The sequence below is a fragment of the Lytechinus pictus genome, chromosome 5 (genome assembly GCF_037042905.1).
Source record: "Lytechinus pictus isolate F3 Inbred chromosome 5, Lp3.0, whole genome shotgun sequence".
Taxonomy (NCBI): domain Eukaryota; kingdom Metazoa; phylum Echinodermata; class Echinoidea; order Temnopleuroida; family Toxopneustidae; genus Lytechinus; species Lytechinus pictus.
In genome coordinates, this window is record NC_087249.1 from 45573319 (window position 1) to 45596618 (window position 23300).

Sequence of the window (23300 nt, forward strand, 5' to 3'; positions counted from 1 at the left end):
TCCAATGTGTTAAGGTTAAGCTAAAATTAACTGTTAAAGTTGTGTCGTGTCACTCACAATGTCGTGTCACTCACGAAATGTCGTGTCACTCACGGTCTCACATTGTGTATAAAAAAGGACATTGAATAATTTTTAAAGCATTTTACGAGATAAATTCAGGGATGGAATCAAAATGTTGTTCCTGACATCATTTAGGCCTATGTAAGGCTAATGTTTTTTTCAATTTTACCAACTTCACCCCTATCAATGGAAATATTGAATTTGACGTTTAATTCATCTATTTTTTTTCCTCTCCATGGTTTCCTCAGTTTCAAAAATCCTGACAACTTTCCATTCGTGTGAAGACTCAGATCCTAATTCATATTTCAATGATGTACTGAGATAAAAGAATATATACTAACAGAATCAATCAACACAAAATTATGAATATATCAAGAGAAAAACCACTATACATAGTAATGAACATATTTACAGTGCATAAAGATTTGGTGATGGTTCAAGTTAGTCAGGTATGACTTGAACATTCTCTGTCTCCATTTACGGAAATGAGCAGAACGTTCACCTATTTTTTTAGGAATGCTATTTCTTTGTCTTACTAATTAAGAAAGGTTTAAAGCTAGCAAGGTCAGGGATCTTATTTTGAAATTTGCAGAAATAGATAAAATATTCTTATGGTAGAGAAGTGTATGGAGAGATCTCCGTGAACACCAAACATTCTTTCAAAATCAGAAAAAACTCTTTCCCTTCTGATTAATTAAAATTAACCTTTTTTGCTACAAAGCTTGTATTCGAGGACATGAAATAAACAAATTTTTTGCAAGAACATCTCAGGTGAGAATATACTGAGATTTAAAAGAGCATTTTGGATATTGCTTGAAGTAGCTACATGCCTGGTTCAAAATCATTCTTTGTTCGGCCACCATTCGTACCACTAGTGATGAACTAGGGTCTGCACAGCAAACTACCGTGAGCGGGCCGATGTGGGTTCAGAGCAGATTTGCATTACACACAACAAATTGATAGAGTAAATTATGTACACGTACTGTAAATGTAGGTCCCAACAAGTCCCAACCAAGACCGAATTTGCATTTGAGCAACTTTGGTGAGTTGCCGTGTTTTCATGTAGATCAATTTTTCTTGTGGGGTACCCTGGTTAGAACTGAGCTGGACCTTGTGGGGAAAAAGCTATGCCACATGGAGGTATAGGGGGAGTATTTGATGGTTTGGGATGCTGAATTGACTTTCAGTGTAACATCCAAGGGCTCATCAAAGGAAAGGCTAATGACTTGTAGTTGTAGGTAATACCAACAGGTACTGACTATGCATCTTTCACCTCATGGCTTTCCATTATTACCTGTGGTTTGGTTTATTATCAAATATGATAATTAGCAATGAAAAGCAGCTTCCTGCTGAAAATCATAGCTCTCAATTTTGGTTCAGTGCCTTTGGAGGGGTCCATATACAAGCAGTGTTCAGGAGAAAACCAATGCTTGATGAGTTGAACTTGATCCCTATTAAAGTTTCTCAAGGATTTGTTATTAGTCCATCTGAAGTGTGCAGCCAAGTAACTGTGGTTTGGTACAGTGTACAAAAAAAGACATTGAAGCTGCCAAGTCCTATTTGGACAATGCCTAAAATATTTAAGGAGGATAATATTGTAATCCAATATTTCAAGAAAAAGGAGTCATACATGACATCATTGGCTACCAGACCATGCCAGATGATGCGAGTGACTATTGAAAATACCTTTAAGTTTCTTACAAGGAAAAATTATCCCATCAGTTGTGGATGCTGAAATGTAAACCCGTAAACTGTCATTTACAGATAGGGAGAAAGAGTTTTGAATTTTGAATGAAATCAGGCCACAAAAAGAATGTTTGAGTTGATGTCAATGCCGAGACCACATAACACCTCCTTCAAGTGCCTCCTCCTCCAAAGAGGAGAGTGGTAGAAGCCAGAGTGTGACAATCATGCGGTATGGTATAGGGAATGTGAATTGACTGGCAAATATTACCATAAACCAAGAATAAATCATTAGGATGACATGTACATTATCAACTTTGAAGAAGGCAGTTGTTATGTAATTAAGCTTGTTTTTTGGTTGATGGGATTTCACTCTTGTACATCATGCCAAAAATACTTTCGTTGTTGAGATAAATGTTGTATTTTTGCACTTGTCGTGTCACTCACGTTTTGGATGTTGTGTCACTCACGGTATATAGGAGGGCACCATTTTCCATAGAGAAGGTTTGATTGATTCTGACTATATGTGCTAGATAGGTACACTATTTACGTACATGTATGGGTACTCACAGTACTCCTGGACAGCTACTTGGGCACGAATCCAATCATAAGTGATAATGGTCAGAAACCCATGTCCAAAATTTGTCGTGTCACTCATGCATCATTTTTCAATCATATCTACTAAACAAATTGTAGAATTCAAATCAAACTGGTAGTGGCCCATGCCAGTCCTACATTGTATATATCGTAGTCATGATTGATTCATAACCTTTAAAGGGGAATCCAACCCAAATGAAAAATTGTTTTTATAAGGAAAAGAAAAATCAGACAAGTTGATAGGTGAAAGTTTGAACAAAATTGGACAAACAACAAGAAAGTTATGAATTTTTAAAAGTTGTAAATATTGGTAATCACTCTACCCATGGAGACTTCAAATTGGCCGCATATAGGATGTCATAGTGATGTAAGGCAAGGACTACTCTTCCATGTACTCCAATACATATTGTGGCTAAAATGTCATTTTTCCCAAAAGTTTTATTTCAAATTATATTTTTCTTTCATGAGGACATAAAACATGGGTATTTAGGAGAAAACCACAAATCCCTGATAATAAAGTACATGGCCTATGGGAAAGTTGTACTTGCCCCTTGTCATAATTTACTTACCCAGTTGCCAATTTGAAATCTACATAGTATTAGTGATCTCAATTTTAAAGCAGCTTTAACTTTCTTGTTGCTTGTCCGATTTCTTTCAAACTTTCACCATTCTGTTTAATTTATTTTTCTTCTTCCCAACACAACATTTTATGGCCAAGGCTGGATTCCCCTTTAAGTTTAAAGATATCAGCCCTTAACCCTCTCCAATTGTCGTGTCACTCACGTTTGAAAATGACAATTTGGCCATCACTAAGATTTGGAGGATACATTTATTTTTTTCTTTCAAAAGGGCTACCTTTTTGTGCAACAAGCCGTATGCAAAGGCAATTAATACACATATATAGAATATTGATTCTCTACATATTCTTGAATATTATTTATTGCAGATTCTAGCAAGGTTGGTCACCCCAAAGCAATAAAGTTTGGGGAATTTTAGGGGCGATTTGAACAGTGACGAGAGCAAAATTACCTGTTAGACTCAATATACATGTATTTCCAAGGCTGGTTATAACACCTTGGAGATGGGCTATTAACACTATTTTTCCATAGACCTCAGAGCAAATAATAGGCTCTAGGCAAAAAAGTTTCAGGGTCTACATGTACTTTTCACAAGACACTGCATAACTCTGCTTTGTTGGATAAGCTTTAACATTGCAATGAATGGGGGTCCTCTGGGGCTCTTTTTTTCTTACTTTCCCGTGCTCTTTTGAGCATTCTGAGGGCTAAATTGCCCTAACCCCCCGTCCAATTTTATCCTACTGGGCTCTATCTCCATTATAAAGGAAGGTGGTAGATTTTTTTTTTATTGTTGAAATTAGCATGCATTTCATACCAAATCTATAGAAGACCTAAAAATCTTGTACACAAATTGAAACCTCCTATAGGCCACTGCACAATTTACGACTGTTCGCGATCCGAATTCGGAACAAATAGCATTTTGCTCATTTTCTGAAAATGTGAATGGAACATATCATTTTATTTGAGGTTAAAATCAATTGAAAGAATACTAATATAACCATTTTGAAAGATTGCAGGCCTGAAATCGGGTCGCAGACCAATCGTAAGGTGTGCGGTCGCCTTATAATACGACATGTACATGTATGCTAGAATTTATTGGGGCGTCATGGTCGTGTGGCACTTCAATCAAAGCTTCATACAGGAGTGATAATAATAACAAACAGTTCTTGTATGGCGCATATCACATTATGATGATAGCATCTCTAACGTCTCTTCCAAAGGACTTGGATATTATTACCCCGGCTTTAGCTTGGCTGCAGTAATAACTTATACGGCGCACACACATTTCAAGGAATTAATTTCTACCCATTTACCTCACCTGGGTTGAGTGCTCAGTGCAGCACAATGTGGATAAATTTCTTGCTGAAGGAAACTATGCCATGGCTGGGATTTGAACCAATGAATCTACTGGGCCACAATGCTCTTGGTGAGAATTACATGTAAAGATGCTTTTGACACCTTTGAAAGATGATGCAATCCTACACTGTCATCATAAAATCATGATAGATGTGTGTATGGGCCCCATCTTACAAAGATTTGTGATTGATCCAATCAACCACAATTATGGAAAGCCAGCAACATCAACATCTAAATTGCATGTTTGTTGAAAATATACTCTAGATGTGGTGTATGATCATACATTCATTGTTTTCTTGAAAATTTGGTGTGCTTCTCCTTGTTAACCAAGGCCATTGTGCAAATTTCCTTTTAAAAAATTATGACATTGATGGATATCCATATACTTGAGGTTGATAAGATCAATCGTAACTCTTTGTAAGACGGGTCACACTGTTAGAAAATTTATCCTTAAAATAAAAGAAGTTCCTGCAGCAGAGTCTCGAGAACACCTGTAATCTTACCAGATTGCGTAATCTTACAGGAAATTGGTATTTGGTGTATGGAACCTTACAAATTTCCTTTAATAAAATACCCTTTCCCCTTTTTAAACAGACCTGTTCTGTTAAATTGCAGAAAAATTCCTGTTTCATAAATTTACAGAATGATTCTGTTACTTCTTTCTGCAAAATTTTCTGTGACTGGCCATGATGCCCCTTTCATTGGCATTGGTGGTTTGTTGTGCCCAATTTCATATTTCCCAATCATGCGATAATTATTAATACATAAATGTGCCCTATGAGGAACTGGCCTTGCCCTTAATATATTGAAATTTATAGCCGGATGATGTTAACAAATTTCAACCCCACCCCCCCCCCCAAAAAAAAAGGAGCAAAAAAATAATTTTAGTAAGAAAACAGTCAGATGAAATGCAAAGAGTGAAAAACACAGAAAGAGAAGGAAAAGAGAACAGAAAGAAATGAGTGAAAACACTCCAACTAATTATGCACCCTATCCATGAAAATACTGTAGATGGCGCTATTTAACATACAGTATAAACAAGGGGTGATTTGATAGAGACTCCTGACTGCAAACACAACCCAAACCTTCACAAAGATAACAAAAAATTTTAATGAAAAGGATGTGAGTGAAGTCATTGTTATGATTATTACCTTCATTCATTGGCAATGAGATTGATTTTAGAATTATTATAAATACTAGGATAAATGAGATATATAAACAAAGATTTTTCTTAATGAAAAGGGCAAGGATATTTTGGCTGTTTGAAAAATGATACCATTTTAAATTGGCAGATAAGGGCAACTCTTGCCCTTGTAATAATGCAAATATTGGGGGAAACATTTTTTTTCTCTCTTAAGCATTCCCCCCCCCCCCTCCCCCATCCCCTGGCAGTGATTTAAATATAACATAGACCTACAGTAAATTATACATCTTTCTAAAAGAAAAACAACATTCTGATAAAAAAAAAATTGAAAATGTTAGGCAGGCCTACATTTTTAATTGTCATTTCATGAAATGGGGCAAAATGAAGGGTATCATTACCCCTATTCAATGTGGCCAATTTGCAATATTTTTTTTTTCAAATTAAAAAAAAAGTTTTTTATTTATTGTTCAAACAATTTTTTTTCTCAAATTTTTCCCTTTACATTCCAAAACAACCTTCCACTTGGGTACCTCATATAATCTAATATAATATTGATATGTGGTGAAACATTTTGATGAAAAAAGCATGATTTGCCATATTATATTTAAAATATTTAAACTTCATCAATTCCACATTCAAATAATGAAGAAATATTTTGCACTAAATTGTAAACAATGTAAAAATTGTCAAGAGTGATTTGAAATGTTCAAATAAGTGATGAACTGATGATCACTTCATTTTCATACACCGAACAAAATTTTCAAAATCACAAATCTCCCAAATTACCATTTGGACTTTAAGAGAAAGTGATTATTTTGCCTTCAAAGATATACTCTGATAAAAATTTCATATAAATTGAAATATTGTGAAATCTAAGGCAAAAGTCTCAAAGATTTCCTCAAGATTGGACAAAAACACTAGGTACCTTCAAATTTCAAGCCCAAGAGAGAAGACAAATCATTCAAGCACAATAAACAATACAAATTTATAAAATCTAAATTGATAATAAAAAAGAATGATACAATATTTCAAAGCTTAGGTATGAAATATGTACATGAATACAACAGGCCTATTAAAAGATTCCTTCCATGCTTCATTTCATGTGTACACAAAACATCACCTTTTTTTATAGAGAGATTTGATAAGGAAGTTAAATGGATCGTTTAACTCTGTGAGCAGCCGATTAAAAAGATTCTCAAACTAAGATGAAACAATGCTTATGAGTTTATGTATTTGTTCTAAAAAAAACCCTGGATATTGTCTTTATTTGGGATGGAAAGTTGTTAGTAGGTGGTAAAATGTGATTATATTGTTTCGCAAAAAACATTTACTTCCCTGTTCAAAATTAAAATTGTGTGCCTCCCTCTGCGTTGAGATCATACTTTTTTTCTCAAGCGAGGAACTTTCAATCAACGTCAACCAACACGGTTGCTCTATCACTTGCGCTCGCTTTCGCTGGCTATCTGTCAAAACGTGGCCGGGCGGGGACAGGGTGCATGCATGATCAAGAACCGTAATCATTACATGTATGTGCAGCGCAACCCAACTTCTACTGCTCACTGCTTCTGAATTATTTTCATCGTCATTTTATTGCCTTGCCGATTCTAACATTAGTCGAAATATGGACGAGGTAAAAGTTCGTTACAAAAGAAGAAACACAGACTCTGAAAAAAGGACTATGAGGAGATATCGCAACAAAAGATACATGTACAGTCAGAAAACGTCTTCTATTCGTGTCCCAGTCGAACTCTCAGAGGAGCTGATGAGGATCGGCGAAGTGGAAAGGTTGTCATCCGACAGGGATGTTATATCCCATCTCATATCTATGTAAGATCAGATTGTTGGCTCAAAATTCAGGAGAGTGAAATAGATCTAGATTCAATTGACAATTAGTCTAACGTTAGTTTGACGCGTCGTGGTCTAGTGGTTCTGACTCTTGTCTTTCAAACAGAGGGTCGTGGGTTTGAATCCTAGCTGTGGTGTGTTTTCCTTCAGCAAGAAAATTATCCACACTGTGCTGCACTCAACCCAGGTGAGGTAAATGGGTACCAGCAGGAAATAATTCCTCTATAAGCTGTGTGCACCTGAATCGGTAGCCTAGCTTAGCCGGGTAATAATAATAGCAGGGCCCACTGGGAGAATAGTTTTCAGAACTGAAGTGGCTACCCTGGGTAAATATGCCGTTATTATTATTATTTGTGGACTTGACCTATAGTAGTAGTGTAGATCTTCCTAGCTGCCCACAGAGTTACACAAGTTTGCTGGAGTTACTGCAGGTCAATTGGGTCATGCCCCATGGCTTTTATTTTTAGCACTGCACCAAACTTGAAATGGACATGGTCCCCAAAATTCACTCACTAGGTGTTGAGCTGTCATTGTGATCTGGTCATCTGGATCATTCATGTAAGCTCAGAATAGATTGGAGTTAGGAAGCCCAATCCATTTTTTTGTTGTGTTTTTGAGTTCCGACACCGGCAACAGGCAAACAGTCACCCAACAATGATTATTTATGGTAGGTCCCCCAAGTCTGCGCAGTCCCCTTTGTCTGTGCACACACCTATCTGCATGATTCTAGTAAAGGAGGATACGCATTGACCACTTACAACTACAGATAATGCGATTGGTTTATCTCCAAGCAGCTGGTCTAGTTTTATGATAGTCCCTGGCCTAAACGCATTTGGTCTACTCTCAATTTTTACTCATTACAATTGAGTGATTCAGGTACAATTACAAGTTGGTCTACTCCCTTTATAGTCTAATTTAAATTAGTCTAATGCCCAGATGGACTAACTTGGTCTACAAATTATTTTGCACTGTTTTAAATTATAATTTTGATTCATTACCAGATCAGAATAATGGTGTCCAACCAAGTGGACAAAGTTGATATAGCCTAACTGGCAATTAGATGAAATGGTAAATGAGATAAATTGTACCAAATGGCTTACGATAAATTGGTTGTAGCCCAGTGTTCTTTTTACTGGTGGTCGAAATTCCATGGCAATACAAAGTTTTTTAGGCCGAGTTAGTGGAAAGCGAATGAACATCATATAATGACAACCCGACATAAGCAAATCTTTGAGAATAAAACTAATATTTACCAAATATAAGAATGCTTTCTATTGTAAACCATGAAAATAAAAAAAGGTAAAAAATGGAAATTAACGCAAGTGCAATTCTTCTTTGCAAGGAGTTGGTTATGAAACACTTTTTATTTGAAATCAGTGGTGGTCGGAAATAGTGTTTTTCATGATGAGCGGTGGTCAGATATCTTCTGTGCTGGTGGGGCCCAACCACTGCCGTCCACTGTAGCTATATCACTGGTTGTACACTGTAGCTGAACTAAGATAAGACTATGTGGGATGAGACCCAACGTAAAGTAGATGCAGGATAAGAGGCCAATCAGAAATATATCATGAGATGTAAAATCACTGCCCCAGTGCCTCAGTGATCTTTAATGTATGCAACATCCTTCAAAGGTAAAGCTGAGAAAAGTATGCTTTTCTTAATATTTATCCACTCTGGGTGACTAAAAAAATATATACATCCAACCCCCTATTTGCGGAATCTTACAGTGATTTGTCTGTGCTTTGTACTTGGTATGAAAACGTGTAATGATCTTGAAATACCAAGACTTGATTGATACACAAAGAGTAGTAAAATTTCAGATATTTTCTCTTTTTTTTGGGGGGGGGGTTAGATTAAAAATTAAAGGAAATTACCCCTCAGCTAATCTAAATTACAAATTGATATGATTCATTCTTTCTCAATTGAAAGCCAAGAAAACAGTGCATCCAGATCACCTTCCGGAGGTGACAGTTTATCCATTCACCCAAGCAAAAATCACTCTTTTTTTTTTTTTCGGGGGCTACTTTTCACAATCTACTTCCTAAATCTGATTGGCTAAGCTTTACATTGCCCTGAATTGGGATTTTCCAGGGCTCCTTTTAACAATTCTGGGGCGAAATCATCTCGGGCCCCCGTAATCCCCCCTCCCCGCCTTCACCCAAAACATTAGTCATTCAACAGATTTATGTCACTTACCTTACTCCCCAAAGCTTCCCCTGCAATCACTCTGACCCTGGCACCCCCTTCTGTTGCAAATGGAATGTCCTCTTTCTTTATGTCCTGGTACACGGACTCTACCATTTTATCCCCTGAGGTAAGGTTTATCCACAGTTGAAGGCCATGACAGCTCTCCTCACCAGCTGGCATCTCTGTGTGTACAATGCCCCTTCCTGCAGATAACCACTGTGTGACCATAGATAAGAGGCAAAAATATTGGTCAGTATTCTGAGCTCGGGGGGACCATTGCGTAATAAATTAATATACCAAGTTATATTATACAAATATATCAGGCTTTGAGAAAGTAGTCAAATTATTAATCCGAGGTTGGTCTGGCAATTATTATTTTTCCACGAGGGGCGATGCCCTGAGGGAAAAATAGTATTGTCAGTATAACCGACAATTAATAATTCCTACAGTGCTTTCGAAGGAAAAGCCTGATATTTGTTTTACATGCACTGTACATTCTACTTTTAATAATTTAGAACAAAAAAATGTGCGCTGAGCTTAGAGTCCGGTTACTTGCGTTAAATGACCTACTTTTCCCCAAGCCACTGCATTCAGCGGAATGCAGATTAGTGCCTGCGCCAAAGCACTTAAGTACGCGGGAGAGACAGCTCGCTGAACAGTGCGTCCGAAAGATTAGCTAAATATCCAGTTTTAATAAATTATGACGTCAGAATACTGGTATAGCAAAATACATATCGAGGTCTGATGTCACACAACATCATTTAAAAAAAATATTTGGTCACATGATGCTCTCTGAACCAATCACTATACAGGATTTATTCTAAGTAGGATATGATAAATAATAATACACATGATATTACATGTAAAGCGCCAAATGTTCTCTGTAGAGTGCCTCAAGGCACATAAGAATTAAGTAAAATTATGACGGTTTTAGAAAACATTTGAGGTCTTCAGGAAGTCTATTCCAGTGTTGGGCATGCATGAACTCAGGATCTCTCCCTCCCCCGCAAAATTTGTTTTGAAACTTTTGGAACCGCAAGGGAACCAGATGTCCAAGAGTGTAGAGACCTAGTTGGTATACAATGAATGATACACAGGAGATTGTAATGGGGTACTGATCCATGAATGCAATGAACAGCGACCAACACAATCTTTAAAATTCTGATAAATAAATGATATAGGATTTGCATAACGCACATATCCACCTTGCTAGGTGCTCAAGGCGCTCCTATATTAACCCGGCTAAGCTAGTCTACCAATTCCGGTGCTCACAGCTTTTTGAGGAATTACTTCCTGCCGGTACCCATTTACCTCACCTGGGTTGAGTGCAGCACAATGTGGGTTAATTTCTTGCTGAAGGAAAACACGCCATGGCTGGGAATCGAACCCCCTAGACCATGACGCCAACAATTATGAGAAAGTGTAAGCGGGAATTATTTATCCAAGGTTAGTCTGGCAAATATGAAGCCCCTAGGTCAAACATTAATATTGAAATCCAACAGAGGATGAATTATTCCCCGGTAACTGTGCTTTAATAGCTCGATATGTTTTTGTGTTTGCGCCTTTGCATCACAAAAATTTGCCTGATAGAGGCAGCATGTTCAACACATCCAAGAGAATGAATCATCTGTCCCAGCACAAGAAATTTTCTTCATGGGCATTTTATTTCATCATTCACATCAGAGCAAGTATAGATTTGTTCCCATGATGCTATCTGAATCAATCGCTATACAGGAATGTATGATATAAAAGATGCTATTACGGTAATATTGCCATCCAATTGTACCTGTTCAATGGATCATAAAAACAAGCATTTCCAACAAACAGTCAGTCTGCAAGCCCCTGAGTTAATGAGCAAATGAGCAACATTTATCCAAGTCCTCTCGTGGCTGAATTCATGTCCCTGCAAAATCTCGTGATTGTGAGACTTTGTTTCTCAAAGAATTTAACCACTTTCTCCTTGAGTAAAATGGATTATTTTTGTACCATATGAAAGAGTAAACGTTACACTTTAATACTGATTATTTCTTTTGAATAAAATATTTTGATAAATAAGTGAATTTTAGGCATAAAAAGATGCCTCAAACAGAATTTTCTTCCTCTTTTTTTCTCTTGCAAATTGTGCAAAATTTTGTGTTTTAGGCACAAACATTATTTATATCATCAGAAAGCTCAAATTCTATACTTTCTTACAATGTCACCCTTGATATGTGGCACCTTTTAGATGGGTCAGCAGCCAGCTTTTTCCACCGAAATGCAAGACGAGATTTCTGAAATTTCTGAGTAGCATAAAATCCAGAGTTCTGATTGGTTGAATAGTGTTTTCAAAACAACAGACGTGGGTAATTTGAAGAGATTACCACATGGTGTGTGTGATCTTGCATAGGCCCAGTGTGGGAAAATTGGTATTTGCGTGGGTGTGTGGTCTCTATGACCAATCAGGGCGCAGTATTCTTGTTTTTAAACTCCTAAATGTACTTGGCCTATGAAAAGCTGGCTGCTGACCCATCTAAGATACCTCTTCTTATAAAAATTATATCATACTAAAGCTTAGATCTTCAGCTTTATCATAATCCAAAAATTATTTGGGCCCAACCAGAAATTAAGTGTAAAAACAACAAGTTTTGTTGCATGAAAATAATTATTTTGTTTCATGTTTTAGATCAAAAGTTTCACCTATGTTACAAAATCGTTTTAAAAATCCAGACACATGACCTGAAAGAATGATTTTTCTTCTTTATAAAGATACCAAAAACATGAAATTTGGTCAATATTTAGAGCAGCAATGGCCGAATAAAAAGAGGTGTTTTCGTCCGCACCAAGCTCATTAACAATGCAAAAACCCTCTAGTCATGAATATCACTTGGATAAAAGAAGCTACTTTTTCAGGGCTTGCCGGCTGACTACAAAGCAGCAGACAATGTGCTAACGGTAAATGTGCGGTGAGTTGGCTTGAATGCTATGTTTGGATTTTTTTCTTATTTGTAAAAAGTTGCTTGAAATGATAAGACAAGGCAGGGGCATTGAAATGTTGGATGGGGGGGGGGGGGGTAACCCACTCAAAAAAACAACCTTCCGAGCCAAAAGGGCTCTTTCCTCTACACACGTTCTGCCGCTCCTGTGAAATGTAGCGACGAATGAAACAACTAAGAGAAGTTTAGGATAAAAATTATCAAAATTGTTACCATTGTAAGTTTTGTAAAATTGAATTGCCATAGCCATAGACTCTAGCTCGAGAAAATTCATGATATTAGCCTTCGATCAGTCAAGTGTCTAATAAATGACAACAATAAAGGACTTTCATTCCCTGGCCCAAACAGCATTCACTGTTTAATAGCCTATTGTATGCTGCTTTGTTGAGAAAATGAAATGCTTGTGTTTCAATGATCTGTCAAATAGGTAGACTAAATCAAGCATGATTTCATGCAACTTTTTCTTGACCATGTGTCATTAATATTTTACTTATATGGTTTCATATGGAAGAGGAAAAGATGGATATTTACAATATGAAATTTGTTTTCCGCATAAATCAGAAAAAGATATAAATACAAACCCAAAATCATAATTTGCTTGTGCAAATGGAAATCTGGTAGCACCACTTTTCCATTGTTCTAACTCAGTCATGCGTGCATTATGAATGTTGAGATGGGCTTTAAATGAAAGAGGGGAAGTATATCCGGTTTCCTTTTTTTCTGGGATGCAATGTATAGGCCTACTGCATATGATTCACCACAACACCTTTGAAAATAATGCATCCACTGGCAGATCCAGGGGGGGGGGGGGGGGGCGGCACAGCCGGCCCATGCCCTCCCTTTTGAGAAGCAAAATTAAAATTTGTAATGTAAAAATGCCTTAGAACAGAAGTGTGCCCCCCCCCCCTTTTGAAAATGAAGACCTTTTTTTTTTTGCTTTCAAAATTTTTTAGGGAAAAAATATCATTATTTTGGGGTTAGAAACCCTTTTTTTTTGCATGCTTGTCAAATTTTTCCTCGGAAAAATGTGCCCCCCCCCCCCTTGGAAAATCCTGGATCCGCCCCTGAATGCATCAGACATTTGGAGGAGATGTCCTTGCAGGTATATATTTCAAATTGATTTACCTGTACATCACCATCCTGTAAAGTCCCTTTGTTACCCTTGAAGTCCTCAAAATCAAGACAGCCTGTTAGAATATATGTCACCTGAAAGAAATCAGTATTAAAGGAAGAAAAATATAGTAACAGAATGGTGGGTAAACTATTAAATACACTTGCAAGTGTTCTGTACTACTGCAATGCTTAATCTATGGCTAACTTTATACGATTAGTAGTGCTGTTTCCGAATTTCTGGACCGAAATGAAAGTTTTTTAATTTGCATTGTTCAAACATATATCCTTCCTCATCAGAATTTTGTTTTGTTGCCTCATTTGGATTGATTCGGAAGATTCAGGAACTAAAATACACGACTAAAATTCACACTTTTTCAGAAGATGTAATGGTTGTCAGACATTACATTGAAATAACCAATATTACTTCAGAAAGCTTAATGGTGGGAACGAAGCCGAGCTTGGACTCCGAGACTGGTGACTTGAGGGAATTCCCCCACGAAGATCCGGTCTAGGCCGATTGCCAAAGGACAGCTAAGATCGGGAGCTGACTAGTGTTTCGGAAAACTCCTAGTGATATAACCTTCACAGATTTACATCCACTCATAAAATGCACACCATATTTTTTCATCCTAATATCCTGTCAGATTGGCAGATCAGAATGTGTGATTTAAAATCATCTATTACAAATTAGTATTATTCAAGCATGTTGGGCGGGAATTGAGATCACAAAAGGAAAATTTTAAAGGAAAATATTCTTTCCACACTTTAATTTCAGTTTGCAGAAAATACTCTCAAAATCACAATTGCTAGGCAAATTAAAGTCAAATTGAAAAGCCATGCGCAAACTTTAAGAACAGCTTTATGAAGTATCTTTTCTGTTTTTACTTTCTCCTGCTTTTTATTATTGTTTAAAATTCACATTTTTTGTAGTTTTATTTTGGGATTTTTTTGTTGAGGGGGTGATGAAGTATTAAAAGAGCACGGAAATAAGATAATCCTTCTTACCGTCTCATATCCTCTATGGGGATGATCTGGGAAGCCAGCCGGTTTTGATATATCAAACTCATCTAGACGAAGGAATGGATCCAAGTATTCATGCTGAATAAAAGAAAGGAGAATATATTAGACTCTGCATATTAAAGTCAATCTTCAATAAGTCGAATAATCACCACGAAGCATACGCAAAACATGTGTGATTTTCATCTTCTAAGTTCAAATAGATTTGCATGGTCCCAAGAGACTCTGAGGCAGAGCCACTTAAAAACTCATTTGAAATAAAACTTCAGAACTTTAAATAGATACATTAAAGGGGAATGAAACCTTTGAAACAAGTGGGCTTGTGTGGAAACAGAAAATTCAAAGAATTAAAAAAGAAAGTTTGAGAAAAATCAGACAAATGAGAAATTTATGAGCATTACATTGCGATGACTATTAATGCTATGGAGATCCTCCCTTGGCAATGCGACAAAGATGTGTGATGTCACATGTGAAAAACTTTCCCTTTGATGGACTATAAAATACCCCAAAATGTATCTTTTTGCTTTTTCTTACGGTGATACAAACTCTTTATCCATGATGTATTCTTAAAAAATCTGTATTACATGCCCTCCTATAGAAAGAATACATGATCTACTGATACATGAAGATGTGATAAAAGAGGCAATTCATTAAAGTGAAATATATACAAAAGTAATGGGAGTGTTGTTCACAAGTGACATCACACATCTTTGTCGCATCGCCAATAGGAGGATCTCCATCTATAGCATAAGTGCTTGCAATATTCAATGCTCATAACTTTCTCATTATTTGCCTGATTTCTCTCAAATTTTCGTTGATAAGTTTCTTGGATTTTCCTGTTTTCACACAAGCTATCTTGTTCCAAAAGTTTCCCTTTTTTTTAAATGAAGTCTGTTTATCATCATCATAATCACCTACATCAGCAGAAAATAGGTACATGTTACAATAATAAAACCTACCAGATTGTCATAATAGTCAATAACAAGGCAAAAGCGATTTTGTGTCTCGCCCACAGAAATAACGTGATTTGCGAGGATACGCAACAGAATTGCATCGAAACTTCATTGTGAAATGACGGATGGAATAACACTTGTCATAAGTCTTGCACGTAAACTTTAATGTTGACCTGAAAATGACCTTTGACCTTACCATGTGACCTCCGACTGCAGCATAACATGCAGGTTGCCTAAGTACATCTACCATCCAAGTTTGGTTGAAAAGTGACTTACGGTTGCGGAGTTAGGTGTCATAAGAGAGTCTTGCATGTAAACTTTAACATTGACCTGAAAATGTCCTTTGACCTTACCATGTGACCTCCAACTGCAGCATAACATGCATGTCCCCCAAGTCCATCTACCATCCAAGTTTGGTTGAAAAGTGACTTACGGTTGCGGAGTTAGGCATCATAAGAGAGTCTTGCATATAAACTTTAACGTTGACCTGAAAATGACCTTTGACCTTACCATGTGACCTCCAACTGCAGCATAACATGCAGGTCCCCCAAGTCACTCTACCATCCAAGTTTGGTTGAAAAGTGACTTACGGTTGCGGAGTTAGGCATCATAAGAGAGTCTTGCATATAAACTTTAACGTTGACCTGAAAATGACTTTTGACCTTACCATGTGACCTCCAACTGCAGCATAACATGCAGGTCCCCCAAGTCCATCTACCATCCAAGTTTGGTTGAAAAGTGACTTACAGTTGCGGAGTAAGGCATCATAAGAGAGTCTTGCATGTAAACTTTGACGTTGACCTGAAAATGACCTTTGACCTTACCATGTGACCTCCGACTGCAGCCTAACATGCAGGTCCCCTAAGTCCATCTACCATCCAAGTTTGGTTGAAAAGTGACTCACGGTTGTGGAGTTATGTGTCATAAGGTTTGTGACGGACGGACAGACGACGGACGACATTTGGATCCCTAAGTCTCGCCTTCACCTCTGGTGGGCAAGACAAAAAGTATTTGGGATGTTGATTATTTGTATTCAATTACAAACATTGGCTGCAATTTCTTTTCACAGAATATCAACACTTTCTTTAAAAGTGGAGTGATGTGGCCCAGTGGATAAGTCTTCTGACTTTGAAACAGAGGGTCTTGGGTTCAAATCCCAGCCATGGCGTAATTTCCTTCAGCAAGGAATTCATCCACATTGTACTGCACTCAACCCAAGTAAGATTAATGGGTACCTGGCAGAAATTCATTCCTTGAAATGTCACCGCGCTGTATAAGGCTGCAAGGCTAACGCCAGGGTAATAATATCCAAGTCCTTTGGAAGCGCATAGGGACGTTATGACAATGTGATATGTGCTATACAAGAACTGCGTTATTATTTCTGTTGCAAATTTACGATAGGATCATAAATAAAAAACATTTATGATTGATTGGGAAAGCACAGTCGCAAACAGCCTAAAATGCTCTCTATGAAGAGCAATGGTTTCTTTTCTCTAGTTTGCTAGTTAAACTAAATTTTAAAATTCTTAAGAATTAAAACAGAATAAATAAATCCATTCCGCCATGTGTGGCATAGGAGTGAGATTGCATCAATTTATTGACTTCAAATACGCTTGCGCGTCTTTACAGAGATTCCTTTTTTTTAATGACAATACTCTCATCTTTTTTTCGAAGTCTATATCACATATTTTCAAGCATCATTTCAAAGACAATATTAGTCAAATAAAGTCTTATGAAATGACTCCTTATTGTATATTCTCAATAAATATATAATTTTTCTTAATTTTCATGTCAACATTTGGAGTTAATTCACCTAGAAATATTAATGTGATCAATGTTGCAGAGTAACATGGGCTCATGCACACCATCCGCGTTGCAATGGTAAAATATGCAATTGGTAAGTCTACGCAGGCACTGCTCTGTCGCGTATCATCAATAGATACGCAAGATGAAATTTTAAATTTTATAGGAGAGATAAAATGTCATCTCAGAATTCCAATTTCATTTTAAGAGACAAAATAAAATATTTTAAAGATAAAATTACCTCAGAATACTGCCCTAGTGCCCTGGGCAGTCCTTTTAGGGTTAATACTTTTCATATCTGCTCAGTCAAAATATTTCATCTATAACTGCTTGATTATTATTCTTTGCAATGAATGCTTATGAGCATTCTCATACAGTACCATGTCCTTTAAAAAAAAATCGACCAATTTCAAATATTGAAAAATCAACCCTTAAACAAAAAGTTGCAAGACCTACCTCTTCACATCCTATGCTCCTTTTGACCTTGGCCCCAAGGCCCTCTTCTTGTTCTACGCTGTCAATGACTTTCACAACACGCCTGGCGGAATCGGCAGGATCATTTTTATCTACATCCCTTCTCTCCTTTGCTTTCTTTGTCTTTGTGAGAGACTTGGCATGGCTTCCCGTTTGACCCATCCAATAGTGTATGACCAACTGGACGTGGCTGTAAAGCAAGAACAGAGCAAGAATAATGTACATTACAAATATATGAGCTACAAACATAAACGAAGCATGCCCAACTCCCATTAACAGTAGGCCTGAGTGGCTAAGTCACAGATTCCAGGAGACAAGTTTTTGTCCAGTGTGATTATATACATGTACTGGCAACCTGTTTTTTATTCCATTCCGCAGAACATGTGCCAGAACGTTTAATGCTACTAACATTTATTTGAGAGTAGAATGTTTGCTATTCTTTGGATATACCTTTTTCACAATTTCGACTTTTTCTTTTTTCGCAAACCTTCTTATCATTATCAATGAAACTGGCATCTCGCCTGTCTCCTGTTAATAGTGGTGGTGGGTGATGCAACTATAATTTAGCAAGCCAAAGTCTTGTTCGTTACCGGAATTAAGCAGACCAATCGCTCTACCAACTAAGAACAGCCATGCATGACCACCCACAATATCACACAATAATAATTATTTAAAATCAAATCCCACTCCTTGGGTCCAAAATAACCCATGGGGCTCCGAAAATCCTGGGGCTATTGTACTAAATTCAAGCAACAGGGGAGAGCATATACATGTATGCACTCTACTACAGTCAAACCTGTGTTAGTGGACACCTGTCTTTAGTGGCCACCTGCCTATAGTGACCACTAAAACTGATTCCCATGGAGGAAGATTGTGTGTATAAGAACCTGTCTATTGCAGCCACCTACCTATAGTGACCACTAAAACTGATTCCCATGGAGGAAGATTGTGTGTATAACCTGTCTTTTGCAGCCACCTACCCATAGTGACCACTAAAACTGATTCCCATGGAGGAAGATTGTGTGTATAAGAACCTGTCTATTGCAGCCACCTACCTATAGTGACCACTAAAACCGATTCCCATGGAGGAAGATTGTGTGTATAACCTGTCTATAGCAGCCACTTGTCTATAAAGGCCACATTTTGTATTTCCCTTGGATGGTCACTATAGACAGGTTTCACTGTATATTGTTATGATATTCGTTTACAGATTCCCTATTGTCAAATCCCAGTTCAAAGTTTTGCGTTTGAACTTTCACCTGCAAAAGTACATTAAAAGTGGCCAACCAGATATGGATGGGAAAAATTATAAACAAAAATCTCTGTCTCTCGCTCATGCGTGTCTGTACATGGTTGGCAATATTGAATGTACTCTTGGAGGGTTAGGGGGAATAATACATAAGACCTATAGATGCCCTAGGGCATATAGGTCCTTCAACTGTGTACTTGTTTGAGATGGCAAGCCACCATCATGGTCATAGCCTTTGTGTAGGAGAAACCCCAAAAAAAGGAAAAATAAAACGTTCTGAAAACTCCTCCAAACGGACAGATTTCAGCTGTCTAATCTTGGTTTATATTGTGCATCCACTAAAATCATTAGGAAATAATAATACTTTTATACCCCTTTCAAACTGGCCTCTTCATTTTTCTCCGGCGCACATTCCTCACTTCCTCGGCGAAGAAAAAAAATATACCCATTTGCACTGAGATCTCTTCCCCGGCGAAAGTCAACGGGTGATTTGCTCGGGCGGAAGTGCAGACCTGGTGTCAATGAAAGCGCGCGCTTTTTTACTTTGAATTTTAATTGTACTCTTTCCTTATTAATTGCAGATACCGTACCTAATTAATTTTATCAGTGACGTTTTGGAGATCGGCTGGTAAACATTTCTCAGCTGATCAGCTCACTCAGCACATGCATGCAGAATTAGAACGAATGAAAAGAAAATTGTAAACATTGCTCCTTACCGATTACAAAAAGGTAAAAAAAATAAAAATTACAACATATTTTAGAAATATCATAATCAGAACAAAAAGAATCAAAGTATTTTGATATTTGAAGCACATTTTCTGCATGTAAAATAACGCTGTTATAATAAATATAGTTACGTCAGTGAAAAAAATTGTATGTTCGAGGGTATTTAACTCTCTAGAATGATCAAATCGCTCATTAAGCGTGGCCTTTCTGTGTACCTTTCATACTGGACACTTTCCCCTTCACTGGCGAACTTCGCCGGTAAAGTTCACCGGAAAAAAGCGAAGTATGAAAGGGGTATTAGAATGCAATGCAACAGGTATTAGAATGCATTGCATTGCAATGACTTCTACGCTCTGTATACTGTACTCGCATTGCAATGACCACTGCACAATACACGCACATTTTCCACGCCCACACAGTCACAGACCACTACTTGCACAAGACGACAAGTCACAACAATTGACTGATTGTATTAAATGTAGCCTTGAGGAGGACTCTGAGATGATATTTTATTAATTTTGAAAAATTTGACATATTATGAGATGTAAAGTCTATGTCAAAATATTAATAAAATATTATCACGCGGGTCCTCAACTTCACTGTCATGATGCATGCATGGGCCATGGCTGGGCTATTTTAATTTCAAGACAGACATTTGTAAGTTCATAAGTTCATTTTATTTGTCTTCCAACTTTAAGTTTGAGTTTGAATACATGACAAACATACTTTACAAGTGTGTATGAAACAATAAGCAGAGTACATGATAAAACATATTACAGGTATACATAAAACAGAGTAGGCCTATGCAGAAAACATTGTTTTTAAATACATTATAATACTAATACTTAATAGCTTAAGACAGAAAAGAAATAATTTTAAAGGAAGACGAGGAGACCGAAGGCGAGGTGAAGCAATGCTTGTAAATTAAATTTGTAGATCGATTCTAAACAAGTAGGCCCTATGGCCTATGTCCAAAATTTTCCAAGAGTTAAGTCTGGCGCTAGTGTAGTTTCGCACCTCCCCGTTTAATGGTTTTCAAACATGTACAATCTCACCCTAAATAATTCACAACCTAAAATACTTGCATCTGAGCCTCCAAAGTCCAGTAGAAGTTGAATATTTGCCGTTTTGACACTTTTTTAAAACAAAGTTTTACACCTATTTCGAAATCACTCGGTCGCTTGAAGCTCAGCGCTGCACATATAAGCAGTCGGTACGCGTACAGTACATACCACCTAGTGAAGTGCAAGAAGAGCTTCTTCTTCTTCTTATGTTGGTTTGAGTGGCGATTAGTCATATTTGACTATTGTCGCCATTGACATTATTAATAAAAAATCTCACTTCTCACATAATAATATTATTACCAATATGATGTATACATATATAAAATATTTTTTTTTGTATCCTTCTGATATGAAAGAGGATAATTATGATATGTACAAAAGTTTGCAGTAACTCTTGTCAAAATGGCATATAAACAAAACTTCACCAAAAACAAACCGCTATCTTCAGCTCAGTTCCAACTAGTTGCGCTTGCCCTGCCCTTTCAAAGATGCAATCATACCGGTCAGCGAGTTTTTCTATGGTATCTTCAAAAAGATTTTTTCCCCTCTTTCAGCTTATTTTCATCGCTAAATCTACGTGTATTCACATTTTTCACATTTCTTATTTCATTCAAAAAATCACACACACGCACACCCCACACACATACCTTCACACAACAAACATCAACCACTCTGCACAACCACTACCGTAATACTTGGTGCAAGCTGAAAGAGGGGAAAAAATATTTTTGAAGATACCATAGAAAAACTCGCTCTTCTTGCACTTAACTGGGCGTTGTGGCGTGCGCCTGTAATCCAAGCTATGTGGGGAAGTTACAAATTGATGCAGAGGTTCGAGCCCTGGTCACGTCTTTCGGATGGTGACGTTAAAGGTCGGTCCCAGACGTAAATAATCATTTCTGATTGATACACGTCTGACAAAACTCAAATACACACACACACTTAAGCTTCACTAGGTGGTACGTACTGTACGCGTACCGACTGCTTATATGTGCAGCGCTAAGCTTCAAGCGACCGAGTGATTTCGAAATAGGTGTAGGCCTAGGCCTAAAACTTTGTAAAAAAAAGTGTCAAAACTGCAAATATTCAACTTCTACTGGACTTTGGAGGCTCAGATGCAAGTATTTTAGGTTGGGAATTATTTAGGGTGATCGGTGAGATTGTAGTTTGTACATGTTTGAAAACCATGGCATTAGGCCCTAATAAAGTTAAACGGGGAGGTGCGAAACTACACTAGCGCCTTTTAAGTCTTTAAGATATGTTTTTACACAGAATAAAGAAATCAGAAGTGGGAACAGCAACAGGTCTGGCGCCTGAGCCGGACGCACCCATTCCTAGTCCTACGGCCAAGACCTGTCCTCGCAATACGTGTGAGTGGGCCAAGACAGGCACAGGGCCAGGGCCGGGCGGCAGCCCAGGCCAAGCTGCTACTGCTAGCAGTGGCCTTGGCCGCCGACTCGGCGCTAGATACGCAATCCTGCATGCTGCACGGCACGGCGAAGAAATTGAATAAAATATAGATATCCGTAGGCCTACATTTCCAACTTACCCTACCTTAAATATTCTATATGTCCTCAAAATACGTTTTAACAATGTTCATGTTAAGAAGTCAGTTGATTTTCTGTAAATCGGCAGATTATTTCCCCAATTTCACTTATTTATGATCATCAGGCAAACCAGGGAGCTCCGATTTATGGTATCTTGGAAGAATTAAAAGAAAAAGAAAAACATAAGGGGGGGGGCAGAAAGACGTGCTTTTGTCATGTTTGTATCTGCTGTAATGTTCACTTGCTTTCTGAGCAACACTACCGTACCAGGGGAGGGGGGTGCCTCCTGGCAGATTTTCCTTTTTTTCAGAAAAATGTGTATCCTTAATCCTGGTTTGCCACGAACGCTAGTACTAAACGGATCGCGGGCCCGGGCGCGGGCCGCCCTCACTTACAACTCGGGTTAAAACTATAAAAAACAGCCCAATCGTCTAGAATGATGGGAGAATAAAAACAAAAAGAGAAAGAGAAAAAAAAAGAAAGACAGATAGAAGGAAGGAAAGAGGAAAGAAAGAAAGAAAGAAAGAAAAGGGGAAGGGGGAGAGAGAATGGAAATGGGGGAAGGGGAGAAACAGACGAGAGATATCTAGATCGATTGAGAGAGGGATCGCGGTCGAGAGGGAGAGATATATATACGAAGAGCTCACTTGCAAAAGGGGTTAGGTCCATTTTTCATCAAATTAGATTTGTTTGTCTCAATGTATAGATTTTTAGCAGCTCTATAAATATGATACCAAAGAAAAGTTGAAATTTTTATTAAAAAGTGAATTGAAATGGCAAAGAAAAATAACTTTTTTTTAAAGGGGTTAGGTGAACTTAGGTCCATTTCAGTTTAGTTGCAAAAGGGGTTAGGTCCACACAGAATTTTTTTGAAAAAGAATATCTTAAAAAATATGAAGACAGGTAAATTTCTTTTATACCCAATTTTATGT

General features: G+C 37.5%; 1 protein-coding gene across 1 annotated transcript; it reads right to left on the minus strand.

Annotated features, from left to right (window-relative positions):
* Window positions 1-1916: 1916 nt before the first annotated feature.
* LOC129261358 (uncharacterized) lies at window positions 1917-22576 on the minus strand. The gene is made up of 6 exons (XM_064099524.1): window positions 22371-22576; window positions 17765-17972; window positions 14541-14633; window positions 13548-13628; window positions 9460-9666; window positions 1917-2000 (listed from the first exon to the last, which is right to left on the minus strand). Exons 2-6 carry the CDS (start codon window positions 17942-17944, stop codon window positions 1917-1919), a joined length of 645 nt encoding a protein of 214 aa, XP_063955594.1. The 5' UTR covers window positions 17945-17972; window positions 22371-22576.
* Window positions 22577-23300: the final 724 nt, after the last annotated feature.